Source organism: Morchella importuna, assembly GCF_003444635.1.
Source record: "Morchella importuna strain M04M26 chromosome Unknown Morimp01GS043, whole genome shotgun sequence".
In the NCBI taxonomy this organism is placed as follows: domain Eukaryota; kingdom Fungi; phylum Ascomycota; class Pezizomycetes; order Pezizales; family Morchellaceae; genus Morchella; species Morchella importuna.
The window spans coordinates 118,279-135,044 of NW_025763440.1; the positions used below are offsets into that span (position 1 = coordinate 118,279).

Here is a 16,766-nt window from a genome sequence, read left to right on the forward strand (position 1 = left end):
AAAGGAGCCCAAGTGAGGGTTGCCTCACCTTGAGTGGGTATGACGAATGCCTCAGCTCTGTGAGCACTGGTGAGTGCTCTGGGAGCACTCGCGGAAGCCCTCGCGGGAGCGTTCGCGGGAGCGTTCGCGGGAGCATTCGCGGGAGCATTCGCGGTGCCGTGAGAGCATTCGCGGTGCCGTGAGAGCATTCGCCGTGCCGTGAGAGCATTCGTCGTGCCGTGAGAGCATTCAAGAAAACTGTGAGAGCATTGGGAAGTGCTCGCGTGTACTACTGACGTAATCAAAAGAAGCAAAAGTTCCTAGGTGCTGTGGGCGGAGTCACTCCATCCTAGCGTCTCCGGAGGGGGAGGGAATCTCATGGCGGCCCAGGCGACCAGAGCATTGGCGAGTGCCCTCCGGACGTGAGCCATATCTCCTGGCGGTCCCAGAGAGTGGGACGGTCCTGCGGCGGAGCCTGGCGCGAAGGTTGTACTCTGGCGGTGCCGGACGCGCTGGGCGCTCGTGGCGCAGAATGCCCGCCAGGACGTAGGGGCTGCGCCCTGGGTAATAGGCGAGCTTGCTGATGTAGGTGGTGTTGGTTTCTTTGGGGGAGTTGGTGGGATCTGTTATCACCCCGACGTATATCATATATAGTACTGGGGAGAGGGGGGAGCCTTGGGGTAGTCCTGAGGCATATGGTTGTGGTGTTCCAGTTCGTGGTTAAATTGGAATTGGAGTGTTCGGTTGGTGTTGAATTCCTTGCACCAGTTGGTTAGGTATGTTGAGAATTTTTGTTGGGTCATGATTTCTGCGAGTAGGAGGTGGTTGACGCAGTTGAAGGCTCCCTGTATATCGTTTGTGAGAAGGGCTGGTCTGTCTGGGGTGGTTCCTGTGGTTCGTTTGATTAGGAGATTTTGTTGTATGGGCGTGAGGGTCCGTAGTAGGGCATCGATCGCTGAAATTGTTGGTCTTCCTCCGAGCTGGTCTTTGCTGAGGGTCTCCAGGATGGATCCGGCGGTGCATAGTCTTGTTGCCACTATCTTTTCCAGTACTTTGCTGAAGCATTGTAATAGGGAGATGGGTCGGTAGGCTTTGGCTGACGAATAGTCGGATTTTCCTGGTTTCGGAATCGGTATGCATTTTGCCGCTTTCCATCGATCCGACTGGACTCCATGTCGGAGCATGGCCGAGAACATGTCTTGGAAGAGTTGGGTGTTTGCCTTGATTGTTGCCTGTTTAAACGGGTATGGGATGTTATCGGGTCCGGTGGCCGAGTGTGTCGGGCATGATCTGATTGCGGATGTAATTTCTTCTGTTGTTACTTCCTGGAAATCGTCACTAAGGTCAAAAGAGGGGGGTCTAATTTGGAGTGGGGGGTTGTCGGGGGACGTACAATTTGTGGGGAAGAGTTGGGCTCTTAGAGCTTGGCACTTCCCCGCAAACGTTTCTTCACCTTGTATAGTTGGGATTGTAGAGTCCCTTCTTTTCCCCGTGTTGATTAGTTTCCAAATGGCGCTCCCCTTGGCTTCCATGAGTTCTTTTTCCCTTTGTTCTGCCTTGGCTTTTCGGATTGCTGCCGTCCATTTCCTGCTGGTCTTCCTGAAGGATTCCCTGTCTTCGTCCTTTTGGGTGTTTCTGGCTTTCCTTTCTAGTGTGTGGAGGGTTGATTTAATTTCCTTCAGCTCTGGAGTCCACTATTTCTTAGATTTAAGGTGTCCTTGGCTCCATGGGGTTATTTGGTCTATCAAGTTATCTATGTGTTCGAGTATGAAGTCGACCGATTGCTTTGTGTGGTTCTGGCTTTCCCACGCTTCGGGGGGAAAGTGGAGGCTTGAGATATTTTCTTCCAGTTTTCCCCAATTCGTTCGGTGCCATAGTCTCCTGGGGATGTGAGGGGGCTTCTCTATTCGTAGTTGTAGGATGGTTTTCCCGTGGTCGGATCCTGCTCCATGTCGGTCGATGTTCCAGCGGACGTCGTGGTCCAGGATTGGTCCTTTGACTAGTGTCAGATCGATGATGGTCGGTCTGTTATTATTTCTGGGGAAGTGTGTGAATTCGCCTGGTTCATTGAGTAGGGATAGCTTTTGTCGGTCAATCCATCTTTTTAGTTTCTTGGATCCGGGTTTGTCTGTTCTGATCGTGTTAGTGTAGTCATTAGATCTATATCCATAACACAGTTGATGGTGGCTGTTGAAGTCTCCCATGACAAGGCAGTTTTGGATTGTGGTTATTTGTTGGGAGATTTCTGCGAAAAGTCCGCTTCGCCCTGGTGAGTATATGTTGAGGATTTGTGTTTTTTGGTTTTGGATTTCCACCGTGACGGAGACGATGAAGTTGTTTTGGATGTAGTGGTGTTTTGGTTTCAGGTTGGCGTGTTTCCTGATGTAGGTGGCGGCTTTGGTGCCCTTGTTGCTGGCTGTAAAAAGGTAGAAAAAGGGGGATTCCGGTGGGTGGCCCTCCTTATTGTTCCATGGTTCTTGTAACAAAAGAAATAGTATGTTGTGGTCCTGTTCTGCTTCCTCCACTACTGACTTTGTTGTAAGCTCGTTTTTCGCACAGTTCAGTTGCTGTGCGATAGCTGTGGTCCTTTTGGTGTGACTCATTGGGTGTTATCCATGACTGCATCTTCTTGTGAGGGGTCTTGGGCCGGGATAACTACGGGAATTGGTAGCGGGCTTGGGTTTGTGTCTGGTTCAAGTCTGTTTGTGATTCAGACTTTGGTTCGTTCTGGGCAGTTGGCGTCTGTTGCTTTGTGGGGGGCCTTGCAGTGATAGCATCAGATGGGTGTGTGTGAGCATCTGAGACCTCCGGCGCATTCTGTACATGGGTGGTCCTTGGTTTGGTGTTCCTCGGCACAGTGTCCGCATCTTCCGCTGTTGGAGCAGCGTTCTTGCCTATGGCCGTATTCGAGGCATTTGGCACATTGGGTTTCTGGGTTTGCTGGAAGGTAGCTGTCAATTTTGCAGTTTCTGTCGAAGTGGGTGAGGTATCAGAGTCTGAGGTTCTCTTTGGTGAATTGTCCGGGGAGGGCAATGATCCTGGAGGAGAGGGATTTTCCAATTCTGGCTTTTGGTTTCGATAGCCATCTCGGGATTTGTGCCAGTTCGAAGGTGGTTCTGTAGTTGTTTCTGATTTCCGAGGCTAGTAGTTGTCCTGCATACTATGGAGGATGAACTTTGACCATCTGGAGTTAATTCGGATTTCGACAAAGGGTACTTTTAGTTCGTTCAGGGCGGTTTCGATTTCTTTTTTGTATTCAAGGACCTTTGTTGCGGGGGTTGCGAACTTTGATTCCAGAATGATGTTGTTCTTGGTTGCTTTCCGGACGGCGATAAGTTGGCAGTCGGGGTCTTGGATTTTTGCATTTGTCTTAGCTCTGATGTCCGACGGAGTAACTGGAAGTTTCTTGTTTGTTTCGATTACGATTTCCCAGTTGAGTCTAGTAATTTCAGGTTTGAAGAGGGGATCTGCTTTGGGCTTGGTTTTTTTCTTGTTTGTAACAGTCGTGAATTCGGGGTTAATATTTCCTGCTGCGATGGATGCATAGAATTTCGGTGCAGCTGGAGTCGGTGTTTCTTTAGCTTTCCCTCTTGATTGTTGGGCATGGTTGGGGTGGTTGGCTGATGTGGTGGGGGCGGCGGTGGTGGTGGCAGCGGCGGCGGCAACGATTGCGGCGGCGGCAAAGATTGCGGCGGCTCTTCCTTCGGCAGCTACTTGGTTATTGGGCCTGTTGTTGTAGAGGTTGGTGAGCTGATGTTGGAGGCGGTGGAGTTTTTCGGATGTTTTGTCTTGATTCTTTGTCCTTTCAAACATTTGTTTGGCCAGGACGTCGACGGTGTGTTTGAGGTAATCGTTTTGGGTGGATAGGACTTCAATGGTGGCTTTTAGGTCCCTTTTTATTTGTTCGGTCGTTTGGTTGAGGGGTTCGAGTACTACGGTGAGGGCGTTTCTAACTACCCAAGAGATGTAGTTCAAGTCCATTCTTGCGTGGGTTTCTTCAGGAATGATGCTGGGGTGGATATAATCATATTTTGGGGCGTATGGTTCTTATATTGAGTATGTTCGGCGAAGATGGAAAAAGGTTCGTTACCGAGTTGGGTCTGTTTTACCGTGGTGGACTGTGTTTGTTGGGTCGATTGGGTGTCGGGGAAGTGGGAGGGTGCCGGGGTTCCTGGTGGGGGGGCCCCTGTGAACCAGGAGCTCAAAGAGGCTTGCTGGGACATCACTGATGTTCTGGATCGAATTGGGTTGGGAAAGACTTCTGATAGAGTTCTCTTTCTGCCCGCGATGTTTGGTGGGTTGGGTGGGTTTGGTGAGGCCAGGTTGTTGTTTTTCGCTATGGTCGCGACGCTTAAGCGAGGGTTGAGGGTTGAGAAGATCACAACTCAGGGACTAGAGCGTGAATAACTTCGCGTACGAACATATGTTCGATAAGATACCAATAGATTACGGAGTCTATAGACATACAGGATCGTGTTCGAGTAAAGGTTTTATCGAGAGTGTAGGCCAAAAGTTATTGTTGTTCGAAAGTTTTGGTGTTGCGAGGGTAAATACAAGATAGATAGATAGATTTTATATTGCATAGAAGCACATAGCTTATCGCACGCCTCCGCCAAAGACAAAAGAAAAGTACATACAAACGTTGCGCGAAATGGTGTAGATGAACAGAAACTAAGCGACGAACAAAGTAACAACACTACAGTAGAATGAGATCCCAAAAGCTTCTCCGTCAAACAACATAAAGTGAATCGTCTATATACCCGTTCACCATAAACCAGGATCATTACCAATGCCTAATAGGAAGTACTGCACGAAGGCGAGGCGAGAGACCGCCGAAGCATCAGGTGCGAAGGTATAGGGAGCGGGTTTCGATGGGGTCCCTGGGAGTCTGCTCGTCAGGCAGCAGGGTGTTAAGGTAGGAATGACACAGAGGCCAAGTGTAGATGGGGTGAGCGTGAGCCGCTACCCATTGGTGGTCTTTACAGTGTTGACCTTCGAACTCGATTTCCATAGTATATGGGGTGGTCGCAATCGTGGGTGCCGACCGTGTCTTGATGGGGTGGCCTCGGTTGTAGTACCGGGCCGATGGGGTTGGGTGAGTGGGGAAGCCGACTCGGTTAAAATGGGTTGCCTGGCTAGGGCCGTAATGCGGGGTAAGGCCCAACGAAGGGACCTCGCGTAAGGTAAGGAACGAATGTTTCGCGACCGTAAGGTCGCTAACACCGTGGGTTATCGTAGGCTATGGCAATGGGTCTGCACTGACCTCCAGACTATTGACAGAATACCAATACGACGTAGAGAGGGGTAGCCTTGAAGGGCTGGTCATTTGGGGGTGGCGATCGGGGGCGCCGACAGGTTTGAGGAGGGGTAAGAAGAAGGACGGCTCCTAATGAAAGGCTTCAACTCGGTAGATAGGGGGACGTCTCGTTCAGGGCCTGAAGCAATTCGAGAGTCAGGATGTCGAGACCGGAGGGGGTCCCGTACTCTCACGCGGTCGGGCGCGAGTAAATACAGAGATTCCGTGAAGAGAAGAGGAAAGGAAGGAAAACATGAAAAGGCACGAGACAACACCCCCTTATATATCTAACTCCTAGTCCGTTGATGACTAATATCCCGCGTAACGGAAACCGAAAGAACATAACAGAAAACCCATTACAAATCATAGTTCAACTGCGCAATTCCTTCTCTTCACAATCCAATCTATCACTTTAGCCGAAATATAATATTGCCGTTACAGTCCTATTGGCTTGCTCAGTCATAGAAACCCTGTATTTAGACCCCTGTTCCTACAGCTATCGGTAGAATTATTGCGTTGGAAAATCGCCCTGCTTTTAGCGTTATCGTCTGTCCCTGTACAGGGTATTCACGGTATGTGAAGAACTCTCTTTCTGGAAATTTTATTATTGACCAGTCTGCGAGGGCTTGCCATTGGTCAAATTTTAAGAAAGGGGCAACTTGGCAGCCAAGCAAGTATTTCAGGTGTGTGTGCCCCAGCTTTTGCAACTCCAACCTCCATAACCGTAATTTGATTCTTTTCCACTCCCGATCCTTTGGAACTCACTCAAAAACCCCTTTGAAAAATTCATAGTACTACTCACATCAAGCAGGGAGCCAGCTCTATCTCATAGTTATTTTTTTGTATTTTTAGTTAAATATTTAAAGTTTTTAAATAAAGATATGTGAAAGTTCTTCAGACTTTTTTTCCAACATACTAATTGTGTGGCTAAGCCCATTGTAATGCGTTGTAACTCTGAAAATTATTGGTCAATTTTGGCTGCCACACGTGGCACCCATAGAATTTCAAACCAATCAATCGATGTACTCGGTATTTAACGTCCATCAGCGAGTAGACCAGCTTGCCCATCAGCGAGCGCTGCCCATCAGCGAGCGTTGCCCGCTATTTTGCCCGCTACCCCCAGGATGCAACGGTTGCCACCCACCAAAGTTTGGTGGACGCTCGTTGATGGGCAGCGCTCGTTGATGGGCAGCGCTCGTTGATGGACAAGCTAGTCTATTACACCTGATTTCACTCCCACTCACATTTATTTCTCGAGTCTCCAATATCCAGCACATGAGTTCTCGCGCATTGATAATTTCTTATCAAGTACAATATTAGGAATTGGAACAATCGGATATATTCGCTGCTTGCCCGATCAGGCCTAGTTTGCTAAATTTGCAGTTGATCTTTTCAAAAACGTTAGGAAATTTTTTTAAGGCAATACTCTCGCTTTATCTAGCAAAACGTCTCTAAGTTCAGGTTAATACCCTCTCATGGAATCCTCCTGACAATACCTTCCATACATGTATTCATATATGGTTTTGAGTGGATAGTTTTTCTTTGGAGCTCTAAACCACCCTCCATATATCATCCATTATCTATCCTGATCATACAAAGATAAGGATATGTACTAAATAAAAGAGCTTTTTTCACAGAGGTCTGCAGTTCCTCAGCCCCTTTCCATTGTGGTCTTCATGGTTCAAGATCCACGGCCAAGAGTTTACCCCTAAGTTAAAAATGCATAATAAGTTGTTCCCAGAGAGAGCATACTGGTGGGGGAGAGAGCAGGCAGAAAACAAAGACTATTCTGTCTATGAACTCATATTTTCAGCCTTAAGCTTGACTCTCATGCTTGATGCTCTTGGGTTGATACGTCCCAAGGCTGCTCATTGAGCCTTTTGACGATATATTTGCCGTTAGAGGCGCTTAAACGATATGTATTTTACGGATATATAGCCCATCTGCACTATCTACGAGAATTTGTGTCTCCTCTGTTAGGGGATAATAATTCTCACGAGATATGCATTATGACAGCTAGTTAGGCGTAAGGTTACAGACGATTTAAAGTACAACATCCTTTAGCTTCAGGTCAACAGCCTATAAACCTTTCCACCACTCACCCAGACACCCCCTCACTATGACAGTTATAACAACAGGAAAATCTACCTTATAATTGGCTTCTATACCTCTTCTCAGCTAATCACCATCAATTGTCCTGGTGAGGTGGTGTCCGGGTGAGTGGTGGAAACGTCTATAGCTGACCTGAGACTAGGAACATTAAACAGACCTTGTTCAACTAGACAACACAATCAGCTTGAAGGTTATATACGTCTACATAGGCCTTATAACAACACTCGGTCTCTGTTGGACAAGCTCACAGAATCCTCAACCTTGTCTCGCTGAATTAGCCATAAGGTACAATCCCGTCCACGCCTAGCTTCTGACTACCACGAGGGAAAAAGCTTTGTCGTCCTGGCCTATTTTAGGCCGAGTTAATTTCATGCTAGGCTCAGCCCAGTAACAGAATATTACTTCTTATCAAAGCTTACGTAGCTATGTCTAAGTCAAAAGGTTTAACCAACACTTAGTAGTTACCGCTCAAATTTCAAGCTCCAGTATCAGCAGAACTAATGAAGCCCGTTATAAGTCTTTTACTTATAGCTCTATCGTTTTGTTCACTCATGGCACCGATGGTAAGTCCTGAGGGGGAAGGAACGTGCTGGGCTGTTCTTAGACTGTGGATGAAAGAAAAGCTCTAGGGATCAATGATGATGAGATGTAATCTTTTCATATGGTCCTAGCCAAATGCTGTATCTTCACCTCGAGAGCAACTTGAAGGCCAGACTGCAAAGTGGAGGACCTTCCTTGACCCAAGGCAACGCCCGTATCTTCTGTCTGTAGACAGAATCCATCTAGCACGGCTCTAAACCCTAGCTCTTTGTCTAGTTAAGATACTTCTGCAGTTGGTGTTGGTAACCCAAATAGAGGCCGTTATGAACCCTATGATAAGATCGAACACTATAAAGGTTCTAAGGGGATGTCCGCAGATAATCGACGTAGGAAGATGCCCGATGTAAAGAGGAGTGTACTATATGCCCTGGTAAGAAAAAAGCTATTCGTTATTGGTGGGTGTTAACCCATGGATTGCATCCATGTTTTGCGGGCGGACTCAATTAGTTAGCAAAAACAGCCCTCATAAAAGCAGGCCAGGAGGATCGGTGGGGTGGCTGGTGTATAATAGACCGAGCCTTTACACGGACCCAAGACTTGGGTGTCCCAAGACTTGGGTGTCCCAAGGCTGGACAGTCCAGGCCTAGTGAGCTGTTGTGGCCAGCACGCTTGTTTGAGCATCGAGCTCTTAGCAAGAAAGACTAATCCCTATCTGAGTGCTCGCTTATCTGTTCCCGTAGGGTTTGCCCTATGTTATTCGTAATCAGGAGGGACACATTGGCCTATCTTCCGTAGTGTCCGCGCGTTGTTTGTTCCTTCTGCTTCGTCACGAACAAGCAAACCAAGGAAGGCCTTCCCCGGTGTGCGAGGTTATTTTTCGGTACTCCCGGCCTCTTCTTGAGTCAGACAATGCCTCCATCGCTTCTTCATGATCAGATTGCCCGCATCCCCAGGTGGCCCGAAACAGTCCCAATCTTGCTAGTGACCTGCGACACACGACCCGCATTTGGAAAGAAGTTAGACGAGCAGCACAGAGTGTGCGGTTGAGTCAGTTCTCAAGCATTTCTACCGCCAACTACAGCTATGGGCTGGGCTTGTGTTCTTGAGAAGGGCCATAGGTTGTGCGCGGCGGCTTCAACTTCTTTGTGGTATTTAACACGGAGAACAATCACCCCAAGGCCACCTCACCCAAAGGTCTAAATGACACAGTTTTCGCTACGACTAAGACAACAAGACATGATGCGGAATGGCACGTGTATAGCTCTATGTTCCAACTGACCTATGTCAACCGCTGTGCAATATAAAGGCTCCCCGCCTTGACACTACCTAATACAACAGCTGCTCAAAAAAAGTATTCTATAATATGACCTCAATCCGCAAAATGGGCTCTAGGACCAAATTTCTCGCCTCTATGGGTTTGATCCCGATGGTATGTGCCGTAACAACGTACAAGAGCCCTTTCGCTGAGCAAACCAACCTTTAGACGGACTAAAGTTATCCATGGACATTAGATACTAGCCATCTTTTACCACGGTCAAGACATTCTGGTAGACTAGTCATGGCCTATGTTCGCGCGGGTCTTAAGATTGCTCATCCAGTATCTTTTGGGTTTATTATCAAACAAGCTTCCAGGTGTCATCCACGAACGTAGTGTCGACCTGAACAGAAGCACTCTTCTCCTTAAAGCCAGGGCTATCGCAATATCAACGCTATTGCTATACGTGTAGGCTCATTTAGCTGAGAAGAGCTATGACAAAACTGCGCCAAAGCTTGCATGCAGGTGGTAGTCGAAACCTAAGTGCCTAGTCATGTTGTCATACGGTATACCTTTTTATCACAAAGTTTAACTTCATATGAATGTTAGCCACGCTGCCTGCTGGGATTGATTCGACTGGTCCAAACGTCTGACATTATCACAACCCCCAGTGGTAAAGATATACGACATTTATTCGGCACAGCGCTAAGCCCACTGTATCATAACCAGTCACCGAAACTAAGTGATGAGTGGGCCCTAGGGTTTCCAGGCACCTGATAGACTACGCAACTCACGACGACCCTATTGATCCAAACCAGAAATATTTCTGTTGATAGCAGCTGGGGTCATTGATGTTCTAAACTTTGATATGTCTTTTACTCTTGAACGAACTCAAGCCAACTATCCAAGGCAGAGATATCATCATTAATGATTATTAATCAACCAGTCGACCAAATATATGTCTCACTCCAGGTGATTCCTTGGCGCGAGTGATATTTTATGATCCCTCAACGCCACTTACTACCTGTTTATGGCTACTTACCAATATTTACCGTGTCCGATATCCTTTATCCTCGTTCAATCACCAGATACCCCATGAGTACCCCGGACCTCCCACACCTAGTCGGATTTACAAAAACGGTCAGACATGACCTGCAGGATAAGGACTTGAGCAAGCATGCTGCCTAGTGGCATAAAGCAACTAGACCTATATCAACTGACTCACAAGGTAGGAGATCTGCTGCTCTCAAGGGTAAACCTAGTCTTACTAGGCCCCGAAGTTGTACCAACAACCCCAATGGTGCTATCGAATTCATGGATTTGGAGACAGTCGAACCCGATGGGCTGTATCATTACTTGTCAAAGGTCCTTTCTGAATGATAGGTCATATACAAAAAAGGCTCACTTACTTCTTTGTATCTCACACATGCGAGACCCTGCATTCGAAGCTCCACGGATCCAGACAGTGAATCATAGAATGTCACTCGGTCTGTTGCCGTCATTTCTTGATAATATCAATTTCATATACCCGACTCATGAAGTTATTGATAAAATCTAACTCCCCTGACTTGACTTGACAAATATTACATTCATTGCTAGGCAATGACGTGGTCTATGAGTCCGCTCGACAGCAGGAAAGATCCCACTCAGCGTGTGATTCCTACTACTCAACTTGACTCTATTTGGAAACGCTCAAGTCTTTAAATAATTTTAGATATCAAGCTTTTGAGCTCTTGATGCTATTTCAAAGGTGTTTTTATTTCAAGTTGACAATGGTAGGGTTAGGGTTTAAACTGCTCAAGTACCATATCAGGCAATATCTAGGCACGCGGGAATATGCATTCCTAGCAATCTGGAGCCCCCAAGCCGAGTAATTATCGCTACCCGAGTCTTAATTCTATGTTAGAACTCGAGCGGACTTTATTTGCCGACTACACTACCATAAAAGAAGAATACTCAGCTCGCTTGACTCAAAATTTGGGTCATGGTAGACAAATACCAATATTAAATAAGTGGAGCATGCTTATCTCTGGGCCAAGGATTAACCCGATCAGAAAGTTACCAAGACATAATATCTTATGTCCTCGTCCTAGAAACCTCCTGGAATACACCCATCGATGGCAGAATTCAAAATTCTCTGAATTAACCTAAAATAGCTTATCAGAGGTCTGCCAAAGTCGATGAACATCTCCAGGCCAAACAAATGAAACCTACGAGCTCAAGACGTTGGGGAAGCTAACCTTCACCTAATTTTACTTCACACAAGCAATTCAGGAATGCTTTTAATCCCATCTTGTATGGCGCCCAGAATGATTTTCCACGGCAAAAGCATCTTAAACCCATAGATCAGGTCTTACTTCCAAGTATGAGAGACTATCTGTCGCCTCTATGTTATCTCATACCCGGAACCTTCACCGGCAAAGTTTCTGGTAGCTCGCTTTACCGAGTGATGAGCCGTGATCCAAACGGTAGGGTTCATGCTAGAGGAAATGTCTCAGTGCGAATACAATTTCTAGCTTAGGCAACACTTCCATGTCGAGCATCTCACTCGCACGTGGCGGTTCTATGCTGTGAGATCTTGGGACATTGTACCGTCACACCCCCTGTGTCTGATGTATCGAACCTTAAGCCCATACACATGATACATATAGATAAAGAATATTATCTGGTCAGGCAGTCGAGGCGGTTATTTACCTTAAGAACGAAGCGTAAAGCGCTGTGGCATATGTGCCATGCACACAATCCTTTGGTTCTGTTACTAGCGGGGGCCCGCACCCGAAGAGCTAAAGGTGCCCGCCCGAAACGGTCACAGATTAGATCAGATCAGATCAACTACCGGGCGGGGAGTTATTTAGGGGCCCGATGGCAGGGCCTCATCATATGCATTCTAGTGTTTCGTGATGAATGGTTGCGAAGTTGTTTATACCTCGTGATTTGGAATGTCTAACGCTGGAAACTTTTGCTATTTTGATATCGGGCACATCGTGTACTTTTGCGTATTAGGTTGTAATGTGGTGCGGGGCGTCCCCTACCTGGGTGCAGTAGGAACAGCCGCCATCGAAGGTGTATATTATCTACGATACGTACCATCATCGTACAGAGCTGGGGCTGATAATCGATCAGTTTGGCCTTTAATTTATAATTTCTCGAAATTTTTTTAAAATGAAGCAGGCCAGAATTCTAGTTGGAAGGTAAAATTGGGCTGGCGCTGACATTTGAGGTATGGAATGAGGCGGTAACTATCACTATAAAAAGAAGAGCATCCCAATTACTACCCGACTCCAACTAAGATTTTAATCATCAATCACTGCTGGCAGCCTGAAAGCCATGGGACAATGCGATCTGACATTGCCCCATATCTATTCGAAAGATAAAATTGCCTCGCTTGGTGAGCTGAGATCTCAATCACAGTGCTCGTTACTGTATTTCTTACAAACTACTATGCCTTACTCACCAACCTCAGGTTCTGCTATCTTTACGAATTGAGAAGTTTGGTATGTTGATTTCTTTAGCAGTCCCTTTCCCACTATGATACATACTACCTACGTTTCAAAGCGCTGTATTAGCCCCCATCAACTAGATTGTATACTCTCCGATTTCTCAGTGCTTCCACCCAAATTCTGGGCGGCAATCTCCCAAGGCTTAAGTCTCCTGGGCTTTGTCGCTTCGCTAGGTGGGGCCGTATTCAGCACATTCGGTATCTCTCTAATCCCCGGAATCGGCTGTCCAGTAGTGATAAGCTCGACAATATGGGCGAAAGAGGTTGGATATGGTGCTTCTGGTTTACCGGGCGTAGGAGTGCCTGTTGCGGAATCCGTGTCATTCTCTTCTAGAGATGGCGAAGGTGCACTAGCTGGGAAGTTCTCGCTGTTGACGAGAGGGTTTGTTGTATCGACAGAAGGGCGGCCAAGGATTGAGGCAGAATCTTTTCGTTGATGAGGGTGGGTTATGGCAGCTGCTGCCGAAACTGATGTTGACTCGGCCTCCGTTGAAGGAACTGCTGCTGCTGGTGCTTTCTGGGCCAGCCAAGAGTTAAAGGCATCATAGTCAATCGGGAGGCCGGATTGTCTACAGCAGGTGAAGCCAGAGTTATAAACCAGAATTTAACAACATGGAATGGGGTGGAGTAACGGAGGAAGCGGACTTTGAGTAAAAGAAGCATTTCGCTCGTATGGTCAGTGTAGCCACCTGCTCGGGAGAAGATGCGGTTGACAGAATCGACTGTAGACCAGCCTATTAAAGGGTTTAGAATAATGAATTACGTAGGGACCACCTTGCGGCTTGGTCTTACAATTGGTTGGAGGGGAGGGTGGAAGGGTCTATTTTACTTGGAATTCGCGGTCAGCAGCCCAGTCGTAAGACTGGATAGCCTCGAAGCTGGCGAGGTCAGCAGACTGTATATCTTGTGTAGTCATGTTTTTTCAGCTGAAATAAGAGAGAGTGGACGGTTTGAGGAGAAGGTTAAACAACTAAAGCCGGAGCTTTAAAGAGCTTTCGAGAGCTCTGTATTTGTGCGCGGAGGCGAAGAATAGTACTAGTGCGGTATGCAGCGGGGGGTGGTGTGTGGCGCGAGTGTAAATGTGAGACCGGACGGGGCTAGTTATTACAGTGGTAAACACCGCCACAATTCTAGCTGCGATCGACAAACCAGGCGCGTGGGGTGCCTGTAAATGCTTGACCAGAGATGATGGATGACCGGGTAAGTCAGGCAGCCTGTAGCCCATCTTGTTCATGGGCCTGGAGGAAGATCCCCCGTCTCACCCTCTGACCTCAACCACTTCCCACTACCTTTCCTCCCTCTCTACAACTTCTCATCATCCCCACCATCTCTACGTTTGCCAATAAGCACCGCATCCCTTCTTGCCACCTCACATCCATCTCATTTGTTCCCAACTGGCAACCCTTTCAAGCGAATAGGTGTACTCTTCCATTGTATCTAGATCTCGTGCTAGGGTGGTCGACCAATTCGTCTCCTGAATGTCTGAATTTATAGGGTTTGTTCTCTTTATTTCGAACTTAATCTTTTACTCAATTCAGCTTAATGCGATCATGTCTGGCTAACTCCCCTGTCCGTGATAGCTCCCGCATTTCCCTAATCTCTAGGAGTGACATTCGGTAAGATTCCCTGCTATAAATCAAATCATGGTTCTCTTGCCTGACATGATTCCATTTAGTTACGTCGGTATTCTTCATGATATCAACTCGGAGAAGCATACAGTTGCCTTAGAGCAAGTCGTCTCTCACGGAACAGAAGGAAGGCGTGGCGACCCCACCAAGGAACTCGCTGGATCCGACAATGTCTACGAATATATCGTCTTTCGTGGTGGAGATGTGAAGGATTTGAGAATTGAGGAAGCGGCACAGAAACCTAAACCACCGCCACAGGTGCTTGATGACCCTGCTATTCTTGGAGTAAGTCATTTCCACAACACTTTTCTCAATGCGGGGTCGTTCTAGTTCAAAGTGCACCTCAATGCGGATTTCGTACTTTGTTTCTATTGCTACAGACTTCTCATAGCAAGTGCTTAGCCCTTCGAAGAGTTTTCGTTCTCTCTTTTTTGATCTAAGAGCTAAGCCGTTTCGTAACGTAGACATCAAATCGTCCCCCACCTTACCCAGCCCAGGGTCAGCAAACTGGTCAATACCAGCCGCCTATGCCCTCATATTACTACCCACCCCCACCACAAAACCAAGGTCGCTTTGGTCCGAGCCCATACCAGGCACCTATGTATGGAGCGTATCCCCCACCTCCTGGGCAACAAGGAATGGGCCAGGCTCCTCCTGGAGCTCCGCAGCAGCAACCGCAACCGCCTGTGCCACAGCAGCAGCCCCAACAGCCCCCACAAGTGGCTCAGCAGCAACAGCAACCACCGCAACAGCAACAGGCACCGCAGCAGCAGCAGCAACAGCAGCCTCAGCAACAACAGCAGCCTCAACAGCAAGCACCGCAGCAGCAGGTTGCTAGGCCGCCACCAAACGGACCTGCTACTGGCCGCCAGCAACAGTTTCAGCAGCAGCAGCAATCAGGCGCCACACCTGCACAGCAACAGCCCCAAGGCCCCGCTGCCCAGAAACCGCAAGCTCAAGCTTCCCAGCAATCCGCTCAAGCACCTTCGGTTGACCCCCCAGCGTATGAAGCTACAAACCAGTCTAGTACTTCTGCCCAAGCAATTGCTACCGCTCAGGCATCCAACAAAACCCCAACTGGTCCTAAAAATCACGGTGGAATTGTTCCAGCGCTTCCTTTGCCGGGCATGAGAGCATCGCGTCCCTCAGCTTCCCCCCCCACTCAGTCCAACCAGACCGACAATGATCCATTGAACCAATCCTCTACACCGGCTCAGCCAACTGATACCTCCGCTGCTGTTCAAGACCTAGCCAACAAGGTTAATCAGTTGGCGATGAGAGCTACGCCCCCAGTTACATCCGGAAGCCCACATCCTACGGCCATTGCTAACCCGACTCCTGGAGTTGGAACTTACAACAACTCTCGCCAGCCCGGCATGGGGGGCTTTGTTGCAAACCGTGGTAACAGGGGCAACCGTGGCGGATTTAACAACCAGCAGCCTCGTAAAGTGGAGGTTCCCTCTACAGATTATGATTTCGAGGGTGCCAATGCGAAATTCAATAAGCAGGATCTAGTTAAGGAGGTGATTGCCTCTGCAGATGACGACAAGAAACCGGTTTCAAGTCCTGTCACCAACGGTGCCAATGGAAACGCGGAAGACGACGAAGAAATTATTATTCCCCCAGGCGGTGGGGGGTATTATAACCGTGGCAGCAGCTTCTTCGACAATATCTCGTGCGAGAACAAAGAGCGTGCCGAGGCAAAGGAGGGCGAACGACCAAGGGGTGGAGCTGTTTGGAGGGGCGAGGAACAGAAGAAGAATCTTGAAACCTTTGGTCAAGGAAGCGTTGACGGTGGATCCGGGCATTATGGCCGCGGTGGATGGAATAGGGGCAGAGGCAGAGGTAGAGGCTTCCGTGGAAGAGGGTATGGATACAGAGGGGGGAATAGAGGCTCCTCGCAGCCGCAGGGCAATTCTGTGGCCGGAGCTAATTAAACCAGCCATCAGTGAATAAAAGTCGTCGGATTTGGTGGAATGGAGAAATGACGACGTGGTAAAGAGTTCGTTTTCGGTTTGTATCTTCGACTTTTCGTCAGTCTGTTTGGGGCCGCGTTTTATTCTTGTGTCCTATTATTTTAAAAAAAAATCTCTTACTTTTTTCTTTCTTTCGGCGCGCTTGGGTTTGGACTGGTGGGATATGAAGAAAGCCCAAAGCGATTGAAAATAGTATCAAAAACCAGAAGCTTATATCAATTGTTTTTACCCTTCATATTTTTTCTTTTCCTTTTTCCTTTTCCTTTTGGCTCAAGGGAACACTTGGAGTGAATGATGCAATGAATGGTGGGGGTTTGTTGTGCATGATAGGTTGCTTTTTGATTTGTCCATGATTTTTGTTCTTGTTAGGAATTGCGTACGCGCACGAGTTTTCTGCTTTATCTTTACTTTTTTTCTTTTCCTTTGCCTTAGTTACATACGTACAGGGCGTAATTAGCTGGCGTGTCTGAAAGAGGATGGG

The 16,766-nt window shown here is 47.7% G+C and overlaps 2 protein-coding genes across 2 annotated transcripts; one reads left to right on the forward strand and one right to left on the reverse strand.

Annotated features, from left to right (window-relative positions):
• Positions 1 to 12,754: 12,754 nt before the first annotated feature.
• On the reverse strand, positions 12,755 to 13,597 carry LAJ45_10192 (uncharacterized protein; the record flags this gene model as incomplete). Its single annotated transcript, XM_046119720.1, has 3 exons — positions 12,755 to 13,250; positions 13,327 to 13,415; positions 13,511 to 13,597. 3 exons carry the CDS (start codon positions 13,595 to 13,597, stop codon positions 12,755 to 12,757), a joined length of 672 nt encoding a protein of 223 aa, XP_045967019.1.
• Positions 13,598 to 14,159: 562 nt separating this feature from the next.
• Positions 14,160 to 16,246, forward strand: LAJ45_10193 (uncharacterized protein; the record flags this gene model as incomplete). The annotated part of the gene is made up of 4 exons (XM_046119721.1): positions 14,160 to 14,176; positions 14,262 to 14,297; positions 14,357 to 14,594; positions 14,774 to 16,246. 4 exons carry the CDS (start codon positions 14,160 to 14,162, stop codon positions 16,244 to 16,246), a joined length of 1,764 nt encoding a protein of 587 aa, XP_045967020.1.
• Positions 16,247 to 16,766: the final 520 nt, after the last annotated feature.